The sequence below is a fragment of the Halichoeres trimaculatus genome, unplaced genomic scaffold, assembly GCF_033239565.1.
Source record: "Halichoeres trimaculatus isolate MK-OKI-2021-1 unplaced genomic scaffold, fHalTri1.1 fHalTri1_scaffold_1, whole genome shotgun sequence".
Taxonomy (NCBI): Eukaryota; Metazoa; Chordata; class Actinopteri; order Labriformes; family Labridae; genus Halichoeres; species Halichoeres trimaculatus.
In genome coordinates, this window is record NW_027437179.1 from 35,703,505 (window position 1) to 35,716,514 (window position 13,010).

Below are 13,010 nucleotides of genomic sequence, written 5' to 3' on the forward strand. Positions count from 1 at the left end.
ATTTTCAAGAGCATTAAAATAGTATTATGTATATATGTCTTATTTCAAGTTACTAATAGAGAAAAAAATAAGTCTGAATTGCTCTTAACAAATAATATAAAAAAAAATCTGCCAAAGGAACAAGAGAAAAGTTTCTTGAATTAAGAAAATGTTCTATTTTTGAGCAAATTTTCAAGCAAAGTTTTCTTATTCTGTTGACAATTTTTTTTTTTTTTTTTATTTTTTTTTTTTTTTACTTGTTACAAGCAACTCAGACCTTGTTTTTGTCTTTAAATAACTTGAGACAAGACATTTTTCCAGGCTGGTCAGGTGAATGTGGCTCAATTGTAAGTCTAAAAACACATTTCCTACTGAAAATAAGAAAAAACACATGATAAGATTTCCGTTTTGTTTTTGTTTTATTGTCGTTGTTTGTTTCTTTGTTTTGTTTTTTTGCAGTGTAGTGGAGCAGCAGAGAGCCCTCTGTAGACCGATTTGCAGTTTAACCATGGAGACTATTGTGATTAGAAGGAAATTACTTTAACTAGATGTCCACTGCAGTCACAACTTTGTGTTGGTGCAAATGAAACCGGTTGTCAAGTGTTGGCTTGGTACATACTAAATCAAAGAGGCAGATTTTTACATGTTTTAAGTCTGGTTTGACAAATGGCCTTTGTCTGAACAGCTTATTTCTCTAACAGCACACTCTCGGACGATAAGTTTCAATCTTTGCGTCAAAAACAGATGGGTCACTTCACAGGTTCTACATCCATTCAATAATCAGCCTTTGGTGAACACAAAACCTAGCCTTTCCCATTTGGTTTGAACATGTCCCTGTATATATCACAGACGAAATGGGCTGGCAGAATTGAGAAAAGAATTATATCAATTTTTAAGTTGTATTTTTGGTTTACTCAGAGAAGAAAAAATTGAAAGAAAACTATGAGATACACAAGCTAACTTGTTATTCTATTAAAAAAATGTACTGGGAAGGTGTATGAGTGTTTCTTAGATACCCCCATCTCTACAACTCAGTTCTGGCAATGCTGTGTCTGTCTTACTTTACACCCAGGGGTCAGAAATATTTGAAGGTGCGTTTCGCGTACTCCATGTAAGACATGTTTTGAATATTATTTCACAAATCTTTTCCTCTGTCTCCCACAGCACCTCCAAACAACATATCGGTGGTGGCAGAGAACACGCCGGCTCCATTCAGTCGATACCAAGCCCAGAATTTCACTCTCGTCTGCACTGCGAAAGGAGGGAAACCAGCCCCATCGGTGAGTTGTCGCCGTAGATGCACCATGCTGTCCACAAGGGACCTGCCTTTCCAACACAGAGCCCAGTTGTTTACAGAAGCAAAGAAAGAGACTGTTTTATTTTGCTGCCAGGTTTTTTCTTTTCTGTTTTCAAGATATCAGCATACAGACCACTTCCAGGAAAAAAGAATGCTTTAAACAGGATTTCAAAAGATGCTAGACAACAGCGAAATCCTTGATCTCAAAGCTTCCCACAGTGTTATTTGCTTGAAAATGCTGCAGGATACAAGCTCTGCACGGATTATACCACACACGCAAGCACACAGATAATGTTTTCCTGTAGCCATTTAGAGAGGATGTCAACAGTGCTGCTGTTACACCCATTACAGCTTGACCTATGATTGATTAGCAGCACTAATTCAGTCATGCCATGTAGTCATTAAAAAAGGTAGATCAAATTTAGGAAAAAGACACATTAGTGTTATTGATGGTCTCACGTAGAGCAATTTATCTAATGGCATTGACAGAATAACCAGAGTACACATGCAGAAACATGCTAATGTGCATATGTATGCGATCAGGTCGCATAATTTGGAGTCAAAGCCACACAAACTTTCTTTCTCAACTTTCTGAAGAGCACCACAAGGTCTCTTAAATCTACCTGAAGCATATGCTCTTGTATTTGGTGGCATATGAGCTTGCAGACCCTGTTTGAGAGCGGTCGCTCACTGTTTGTTCCCACTGGGTCATTAATCATCGTCCATGAGTGTATGGAAATGGACTCCAGACCCTGAGCACACCTATCTCCTGCAATTACGAGCCCACTGAGAGGTGAATACAAGGTGAAAATTATTTCCGTCTCTTGGGTACTTCCTGGTTGATGGTGTGATGAGTGAGGGCCTCTCCCGTTGTGTTCTCACAGGGAGGCTTAGGCCATTAAAGTTGGCACAGCAGGATCCTTTTCCCGAGCCCTAATGGATGACAGGAGATATGACGGTTTCAGCTGGTCAGTGAGCCTGAGCTACCTGTGTGGCAGTGACCAGGTCACGTTGCTATTAATGAGCTTTGTCAATGATACAGCAGGGTAACAATGCAAGTCACCTCATCACTCAGCAGATTAATCCTTGAACTAGTTTGTAACCAATTACTGCACCACAAAAAAACAGCAGGTTTTATCCATTTGGACTCCTTTCTGTCTTCAGAGCTACCTTGAGTCTTAATGGCATAGATTCAACAAGCTCCTGGATACCTTCCTTTGACATTTGTCTCCATATGGATGTGATGGCATCACACAGTTATTACAGATTTGTAGTCTGACATACATGATGAGAATCTCCTGTTCCACCACATCCTAAAGGAGCTCTATTTGATTGAGATCTGGTGACTGCGGAGGCCATTTGAGTACAGGAAACTCATTGTCATGTTCAAGAAACCAGTCTGAGATGATTGGAGTTTTGTGACATGGAGCGTTATCCTGCTGGAAGTAGCCATCAGAAGATGGGTACACTGTGGTCATAAAGGGATGGACATGGTCAGTAACAATACTCATGTAGGTTGTGGACTTAAAACCATGGTCAGTTGGAGCTAAAGGGCCCAAAGTGTGCCAAGGAAATGTCCCCCCTTATGCCTGAACTACACCAGATACGTCTGCAGTGCGACTTGGTTGCGCTGCGTCTTGACTTGGTTTGTTAACTCACACCGGCTGCGTGTTCAGTCCGACAAGTACTGAGGAGTTCCCACGCTTCCCACTCCATTGAGAAGTCTCTCTTTATTCATGTTGTCCTTTAAAACCTCCAACCTGTTGACTTCTGGTCTGGCTCTGCTCATTATATGCCCGCCTATCATCGAAGTTGAGCTACATATGAACTGACTTTGACACGGTTTGTTTTATTTTGAATGTCACTGGGTGTTTTTAGGTAGTTTCTGGTCTCGCTGGATCTTTCCTGTACTGAATTTATGTGTCACAGCTTTGCGTACGTCAATAGGATGGCTGCGTATTACCTGCAACACGACGGACAGGCAACGCAGTTGTACTGCAACAGAACGGATCCTGTGTAAGTTGACACATTGATTTGAATGGAAACCTAGTTGATCCATTTGCCGTAACGGAACAGATGCACTGCAAATGCATCCAGTGTATTTTAGCCTTTACACTTACAGCAGCAGGCTGAACTGTTAATACAAGTCAGGATGGATCTATGTTTTCATGTTCACTTCAAATCCTGCCCCTACCATCTGAATGTGGAGCAGAAATCCAGACCCATCAGACCAGGCAACAGTGTTCCCAATCTTCTATCGTCCAGTTTTGGTGTTGCTGTGTGAATTGTAGCCTCAGCCTCTTAGCTGACAGGAGGATCACCTGGTGTGGTTTTAGGCTGCTGTAGCCCATCTGCCTCAAGGTTGGACGTGTTGTGCGTTCAGAGATGGTCCTCTTTGGACCTTGGTTATATCGGGTGATTATTTGGGTTAATGTCAAATTAACATCTTCAACTAGACTGTCCTTTCTCATCTGACCTCTGGCATCAACAAGGCATTTTGACCCAGAGAACTGCTGCTTTTTGGGACCATCCTTGTTAACCCTAGAAATACAGACCATCAACCATGCCATGTTCAAAGTCTCGCATATCAACATTCTTCTCCATTCTGATGCTCGGGTTGAACGTCAGCAGGTTGTCTTCATCATGTCTAAATGTCCAGATGCACTGAGTTGCTGCCATGTGATTGGTTGATTAGATATCTGTGTTAACAAGCAGTTGAATAGGTCTACCAAAGTGGCCAGTGAGTGCATACACTACTAGTAAATTCAAGAAGTACAGAAGTTGTAGCTGTCAAGTGAAAGGTGGTCAACAAGTGGTTGAATCAGTCATCTCAAAGTTGGAAGGTCATTGGTTTGACAGTCACAGGTCTAACAGTAACGTGCTGAAGTTTCTTCGGGCAAGACACTGAACTCCAAATTACTCCTTTCTCCCAGTACAGGGACTGTAAATGCGTATAAGTGAGATGTTTATAACATTAGCTGATACTGGTATTCCCTGCCCGTAGCATCTTCTGCCTGATGTGGTATGAAGGGGTTAATGTGACAAGTAGCGTAAGTGCTAAATTGCTCAAGTGCTGTATAGGTACAGGCCTTTTCACACTGACAGCACACTGTGAAATGGCCTCTTTTCTTTTTTTATTTATTATACTTTTATTTGCAGTAAAGATTCTTAATAACAGACCCATGGCAGCTTTTAAAAAGCTAGATGTTTTTTTTGTTCCTTTACAGAGAAACATTACACATACATGAGAGGTCAAAACAAGCAGGGAGATAAGAGGTTTGGTTTTGTCCAAGTGGTTATTAGATTCTCTTTAAGTTGTGCTATAAATGTAAGAAATGGAGAATACTATAGATCAGTAGCATAATGGTTGTTTGTGTAAAATACGCCCATGAGATATGAGAGCATTAGATAGCACTTATTTGAACTCAGAGTTTGCACTTTATCCCAAAGCACAACCAAAGTCCTATGGTACCACAACACAAGCCAAACCAAAATGCGCTCTTCTCACTGATTTTTTTCCATTTATAGTTTCACCGAATTATTTGAAGTTTTCACCTATTTTTTGCCTCTCTGTTTTGCTAACTTTCTTATGAGCCCTTGTGCATCAAAATCCAAAAATGCACAAGAGCAAGATCGTCAAACTTTGGGGCATTGATCCTCTGCTAAATTGTGCAGATTGCAGGTTTGGAGTGGGAACATGTTGGTGATGTTTGTGAAAGTTGCAGAAAAAGCAGGTAAGTACATTCCACAGTGGGAGCTACAGAAGAGGGGGTTGACATTAGGCATGGGAGAAATAAATCACTGTACGATATTCAGGATTTTTTGGTTTGACAATGAAATTGGGATTCTTTGTTTTTTTCTTTATTATTTTTTTAATTAAAATCCTTTATTTCAGTCTTTGTTTATAAACTGGAGTGGAAAAAAAGTTACCATTTTTGTCCAGCAGAGGGTGAAATGTTTCTCTTTGACCCACATGATTTGCATTTTATGGGGGAATATGACTCCTGATATGGTCTGTACACATTATCATCATCATTTAACTTTTTCACATGGTTAGGTGTTATAAAAAAAAAAAAAAAAAAAGCAAACTAAAAATTGTAAATGTCAAATAATCACAATTTAAATCAAATCGGCACCCAAAAAATCGCAATAGAAGCTAATTGTGAGTATAGCATTTTGTTCCAGCCCTAGTTGACATACGATTGCAGAATTATTGAAGAAGTAAAACCAATTCAAGGCAAGAGGCCAAAAGTCAGAATTCTTGGAACATAATCAATGCATATACATTTTTAAGTTAAGTTTTGCTTTAACCCAGAGAAGACAAATCAGAAAACAGAGAGTGTGGAGTGACATCTTGGAAAGATCCCACAGGACCACAGTCTTTCCTCATGGGACGTGTGAGTCCAAACCGACACTCCTATCATTGTGCATTTGAAGCTAAAGGAAATACATTAAAACCCTGACATGGATATCATCCAAGACACGTCCCTGACATCTTCATTTTGTTTACAAAGCTGCACCAATCCTCTTCTTCCAGGGAAACAGAAGCAGCAGAGGTAGCCTTTAAAGGTCTCGCACACCCACACTGGAGCTCTCAGTTATTCTCTTTGAAGCTGGGTGGAGCAAAAGTATGCTAGAGGTCTGCTGAAGTCACCCAACTTCCTGTTCTGCTTTTAAAACCTTATGGTGATGTAAGTTTATGCACCCTGTTCAATAAAACAAAACCGAAAGAAGAGTCATGTGTTTGTGTGTGGCACAGCGTTTGTTTGCTCCCACTCTGTCCTGAGAAGAGCTTTGAGTGAGAACACCTGTGTTTGAGCACCACATGAAGGACTGTTAATGCTCCGAGTGCTCTCATAGCATGGCTTATTGTAAAAATGAATAAAAACTATATTTGTGAGTCATTGTGCGAGCCAGAGAACGATAAGAAATTAACTTCTAAATGTAGGCTGGTATTGAATCTAATTTCAGAGTTGCTTATTTGCTTTTTACAGCACCCAACAGGGGAACACAAACAGAGTTACCGCAGGAACGATGCGAGATATGAAAGCTGCAGGATACGAGCAAAGTGAAAGGAAAACGCTCTTAAAATTGGAGAGTTGTATCGCTCTGCGGGGAGTGGATTTGGGGCTGTCATCGTTGCCAGGTGCTGTTGGACTAAATCAAAACACAGTAAACAAACTGTGACAGCTGTTATCGATAGATTTCAGCCTCTCATGGCTCCAGAGCCCAAGAGTCTCTTGATTTGTGGTCAGTGAAAGGAAATAGTATAAATGACATGGGAAAAGTTTGTTGCTTCTTTAAATTCTGTTTGATTTGCTTTCTTTATTGTCACTCTTATATTTCGGCATGTTCGCTCCTTGGCAGAGCATATTCTAGAAGGTAATGTTGTGGAATAATCACAGATAGAAAAATGTCCCCCGCAATTGTGGCAGCTTCACTTTCACTCCTGCAGTCAAGTTTATCAGACCTATACATGCCTCCTATAGACGATTATGTCAAGCTTTTGATAAAGTTTCACCCTTTGAGGCGTAAAAGCTTAAGTAATGGCCCTGTACTGAAACTATAGTAAAAATAAGAAGAATCTGTCTGCTTTAGAATTAACCTGGGGACATCAGATCAATTGCAGTGTTTGCGTAGGTCTCTGCCCATAATCTCATGTTTGTTGACTGTCTGCAATTTCTGGAGTAAAATATTCCAGGGCATGTCACCTGATGTATTTGAGACACACAAATCCAGTTCAGATTAGCAATCTCAATGTGTCTCTTCTCTCTCTTTTCTTGCCAGTAATATTAGAGGATACATTAGACATTGTTAACAAGAGTTTTTGGTTGCAAAGCTCAGCCAGATTATTTACTTATTCACAGTAAGAAACCCTGTTTTTAGACAGAGAAAACTAATGTCTATGAAAAATTACGTCAATTTATCCCCTTAAAATCCTCAGGCAGTCGTCCATGTGTTTATGCTTGTCTGCACGTGTTTGAAGCAGCAAAGTTTGCAGAGTTTACATCTTAACTAAAACGCATGATGACTCCTCAGAATCCAAAAGAGAAAGTTCTTATTCCTCCTGTTCCAGCTTTGCTTCACTGGCTCTCCATACATTTTAGAATTGATTTTAAGATTTTATTTTTGGCTTTTAAAGCTCGTTCTGGACACTCTTGGAAGTTCATTTCAGATATTCCCCAGTTCATATGTACCCGGTCCTAACCTGAGGTCCTTGGCAAAGGCTCTGGTCACTGTCCCACAAACAAGGCAGAGGACCAAAGGTGACCTTTGACCCTTTCTGTTGGAGCTTCCACTCTTTGGAATGAACCACTGTAGGAGTTTAAAAAGGCAGATTCTTTGTCCATTTTTAAAAACAATTTTTTTTTATTTTATTCTGGCTGAGTGTGTTTTGTAGCTGAACGATGTTCATAATGTCTTTTTGTTAAATAGATAGTCAAGGTATGTGAAAAATCTACATGTCTGAGATAAAGGAAAGTAACTACATCTGTGTTTTGTAGCATTAAGGTATCTCAATAAAATTCTGCTTTTATAATATTTAATTTAATCGTATTTTATTTTATTGATTTAATTCAATTTTATTTTGTTTTATTTTATTTAACTTATTTTATTTTATTTTATTTTATTTCCAGGCAGTATCACAGGCAGGATCTATAATATTTAATATTTAATTTTTTGTTGTTCTTATTTTTCTGATATTTCATTTTTTTAATCTGGAAATAGTAATTTGATGGTTAAAAAGCTTTACAGGGTGCAGTACAGAACATTTTTGATCTTTCAATCAGGTCCATTGTTTCGTAATGCAACCACAGTGGATGCACATAGAGATAGCGTATGATCTTATTCACTAGAGCTAAATCTATTTAATGAATATCTCTGACTTTTGAAAATAGAGAGGTAACAGCCACTGTTGGAGACTCAATGCAACAGCATTATTAGCTTAACAAAATGTAAATAATGTCCAGTTTTTCACAAATGTTTCCGATGCATAATAGTTGTGGAAGTTTAGCAGGCAGGATGTCTTCTTCTATGGTTAATTTCCTTTAGATGTTTTGCTGTAGAGTGTAATGTTGTCCTTAAAAAAATAGTAGATCAAGTAGATGATGACTTCCCAATTGTCACTGAGGGATATCCATTCTGTGTGAATAGGGTCTGAGAATATGAGGGTTGAATATAAAAATGTGTCAGAGAGACTTAAAAAACTTCAGCTCAAAATCTTAATACTATACACATGTATAGTATCATTTTTTTGTGCTGCTTTGTTTACTCTTCTCGCTTCGAGTCAAAAAATATTCACATCTCTACACGCTAAGTAGTAAATTCTATAAAATAACCAAAGCTAACTTTGACTGCTGTCAGAGTTTGATGATTATTTGGAAAAAGAACAGTAGAGAGATCAAAATATCTCCCTGTTTGGAGTGTTCTATTGTTATATCATCGGCGTAGAATTACAGCTGAGCTCCCAAAATGAGCTCAAATATCCTTTTTAAACTGTGACCATTTGTGCTAATTGTGCTGTTGTCCACGGTCACACTGCGTAACAAAACCTCATTATTAGCTCTGTAAGTATTTGCTTGCATGTTGCTTCTTTGGCCCAGTTATGTGCAGCAACTTCAAACAGCTCCCTTTGCTTTTTGATGAAACTCATTTAGTCTTTGTCGGAGCGGCTCCCCTGGGGCTCGCTGCAGAATGAGCTGTTGTCAGCTCTATTTTCAGTGTCGTATCATAGCATAGCGTGCCTGGTTTCAGTGGCGGATCATAACTTTACAGAGACAGTGGTGTGATTTACTGAGTCCAACAAGCACCTGTTCAGTACACCTAACATGTAGTGTTTAATCAAAGGCCTGATTGACAATATTTTTCCACTTAGGGCAGTCACAACAACTTTTGCTAAAACATTTAAAAGCTAACTGTTAAGGCGTTTTTTATTAGAAAACAGTGGCTTTAAAAATGCATATCTGAAGGTTTATGGCATTGTTGCACCAGTCTTGCACCAGTTCTGCTTCTGTTACACTAACCATTTCTGCACCTGCTAGCCAGTCCCCTTTGAAACTAATTTCCACAGCTAATATCCAAAGCTAGTGGTGTATTTAACTGTAAAAAGAAGGTGAAATCTGATTTTTGGTCAGAAAACATGACTTACACAGGTGTGTGATAAATTAGCAAGGATGTCCACAGGGGTAATGCTAAATCAATCCAACCAGACAGTACAGTAGCTTTTTTGACTCCAACACAAAACCTGTTCCAGAGCTTTGTTGTGTTTTATCGTCATAGACGTCAGAAAGGGAGTCAATTTCCTGCAGAATTCAAACCAAACCCCGTTTTATTTCTTCATCTTTTTCTGAGTGCTGCTTCAAATATGCGAGCAAGTGAAGAGAGGGATGGTTTGGATGGACAAGAGCTGATGATTACACTGGGGAACACAATTTTTGTTGAGTTAGGTCTGACAGCCGTTATGAACCAATTTTTGGTTGCAGAATCCAAAACTGATTTCAGTTTTTCTCTATCACATCAAGTTTTTAAACTTTAGGATCCCTGCTTTCTTAAAAAAAAAAGAACAACAACACTTTACCTAACAGATGTGTGAAGTTTTATAAATGTCTATGTGTGTCTACTGGAGGAGCTACAGGAGCAGACATGACCTGGAGCACAAGACCTGTGTAAAACCCGTGTAAATTAAACACTAAGATGGAATAGTTACAAGCTTTGAAAACAAAAAAAGATAGCTTAAACGAAACAAAACTTACACAGTATGCTCATGGTTACATGGTTAGAGAAAAGCAAGCACAAATCATCTTAACTCCTACTATGCTAGCTTTCTGTTTGCAGATATTGATAGTAGTGACATATAAAGACTGAAATCTTATCAAGTGTTTTGTGTCTTATTTTAAGTAAAAAATGTCTTGTTACACTCAATATGAGCCACATTCAACTTATTAGTCCAGAAAAATGTCTTGTTTCAAGTTATTTAAAGGAAAAAATAAAAATAAAAATCTTGCATTGGAACAAGAAAAATTTGCCTAAAGCTAGAATAATGTCTTAATACAAGTAACTTTTCTCTTGTTCCACTTGATTTTTTTTTAACTTTTTACAAGCAATTTAGACCTCATTCTTGTCTTGCAATAACTTGGAAAAAAATATATGTTTTCTGGACAGGTCAGGTGAATGTGGCTCATGTTAGGTCTAAAAAGACATTTTCTACTGAAAATAAGACAAAAACACTTGATAAGAGTTCAGTTTTTTGCCGTGTGGGAGCTGCACACACCTCTCACTGCACTGTATCAATTGTGGCTGCACAAACAAGTTGCTATGAAGCTGTAGATGAGTCCAGTCGTAATCTGCTGGCAAGTCTTACTACAACCATTTAGTGGAATTTTGCTTATCTGGAGGGTAAGATGTGGAGAGAAAAATTGACGTGCTAGAAAAAAATGGACTAAAATGCATGCTAATTTTAGTTTAATCAGCATAAAATATCACTCAACAGACTTTTTTTATTTTTTTCAAATTGTACACCAGTGTTATGCTGCATATGCAGCAAAAGCTGTTCAAGTAATTAAGAGGGAAAAAACAGAGAAGTTGCAGCATGTTTACTGAAAATGTTGTCAGGTTTTTGTTCTTTTTTATACAAAAGAGTAAGAATAGATGGATTAGCAGGTATGAAAAATGAAAAAAAAGAGCATCATCATTAGTAGTGAAAGAGAAGGAAAGAGTGAGTGGTCAAAATAGAGAGGAATATCTGCATCCATTAGCAGGTCCTCAAACCTGTTTCACACTTACTTACCAATCTCAGCTTCACAGACAGACCAGGTAAGAGCACTCACTCTGTTATTTAACAAGCAAACAGGCTGTAGGGTTTTATTTGGCACTGATGTGATTACACATAGTACCCTTAGCCATCAAAGCCCCCCTTTAATCTCAGTGTATTCATAAGAATTAAGTGCTTCACATATCCAATTTACTACGAAAGTAATATTTCCTTTGTGTTTGAATTGGTACATATGCTTTGGTCATGCATGAGGGAAAAAATATTGTGTGAATGCAACATCCTCTACATCTTTTGAACATCCTGTTTAACAACAAGTGCTTGAACTCCTTTACTCAGTCGTTATCTGGATCACAGTGTCCCTTCTAATGATCCGTCAAATGTCACATTATGGCCAAATAAAAGATGAATTTGAAGAGGCAGTCATGTTGATCTTTCCTTTCTAACGCAGAACATGGTTACCCTTAAAGTATTTTACCGTCTCCACACTTTGATTTACTGAACACATTTCTGATTTGATGAGAGATTTAAACAGCTGTTTCCTTTTTTCACTGGCAGCTGTTCTCTCCTGTATAAGCAGGGGGTGTTATCATCCCTCAGAGCTTAATAGCTACCTAACTCCAACTCTTTGACTGATGTGAAAAATGTTACCGTCAACTTTGGCAACTGTTGCCATAGCTTTCACCCAAACTAGAGACTGACACGGAAAGGAGAAACATCACTCAGCGCTGAAGTGAAAGTCAAAACAAAACATAAGCTATGATCACAGCAGGGTTTCTGTTATAGAGTACAGCATATAGCTGCTATGCTTTCAGGTTAGAGGGGAATTAGGAAACATGCATTTCATGGTCCTGGCACATTGAAAGGTGTGGTTTAATAGACTGCATGTTTTACATATACCTCAGATAATCTAATCCTCCACAGATGCTACTGAAATAATAAGGTGCCTGCTTTATGTTTCATCCTGACATTGCTGCATCATAATGAACTGAGGGGTCATAAAGGGGCCAGCAGAGGAGAGAGGCTTTTTTTATTATTACTCTTCTTATCCTTTAGTGTTATCCAGCTGACACAAAAAAGGATTCCAGGCGTACATCTGTTGAATACTAATGTTTATGTTTAAACATTCAGGAATGCTTCACTTTGGCAGAGCTATATGTATGATGAATTAAAGCATGAGGCTACCATTATGATCCTTTATTCTGTACCATGAGGCCTCTTACATTCTGGCTTGCAGATTTATCATAACACTGCATTTCTTGTTAGCAAACACTTCAGATGTGGACATCTCACTTGCAAAATTCCATTAAAGATCCCGCATTTGCATTAAGAGTAGGTCACTGCACATCATTAGGGTCCACTAATGGTGCTTTTTGGTTCCACCAGCATGTACTCCTATAGTTAGATTTATTACTAATGATCATTACAACATGCATCACTGCATCCTGCATCTAAGAGGCATTACTTGCGTATCTATCTGATAATTTATAAAACAGTGATTGGGATGCTGCTTTCTAGACTAGGGGGAACGCTGCACTAGGTCTACAGACCAGTTTCCACTCCAGGTCCCTAGTAAAGGAAGTTTTTATTTTATTTTATTTTTTTCATCATCTGCATTTTTTTTTAATTTAACTTTATTTATTTTATTATGTATAATATTTTCCTTTGTTATATTATTTTATTCTATTTTACTCTATTTTATTACTTTATGTTATTTTATATTATTTTATTTTTTTTACTCTGTTTTATTACTTTATATTATTTTATATTATTTTATTTTATTTTACTCTGTTTTATATTATTTTATTTCTTTTTACTCTGTTTTATTACTTTATATTATTTTATATTATTTTATTTTATTTTACTCTGTTTTATTATTCTATGTTATTTTCTTGTCTTTTCTTTTCTTTTTCTATTTTATTTTATTTCATTTTATATTTTTATTTATTTTATTTTTATTTTACTTTA

At 37.7% G+C, this 13,010-nt stretch overlaps 1 protein-coding gene across 3 annotated transcripts in view; it reads left to right on the forward strand.

Annotated features, from left to right (window-relative positions):
* Positions 1-13,010, forward strand: part of igsf21a (immunoglobin superfamily, member 21a) — a 362,000-nt gene that overhangs the window by 287,562 nt on the left and 61,428 nt on the right. For all 3 annotated transcript variants that reach the window (XM_074677099.1, XM_074677108.1, XM_074677116.1), the window contains exon 5: positions 1,144-1,259. In XM_074677099.1, coding sequence (XP_074533200.1) covers positions 1,144-1,259 — 116 coding nt within the window. The remainder of the gene's footprint in view (positions 1-1,143; positions 1,260-13,010) is intronic.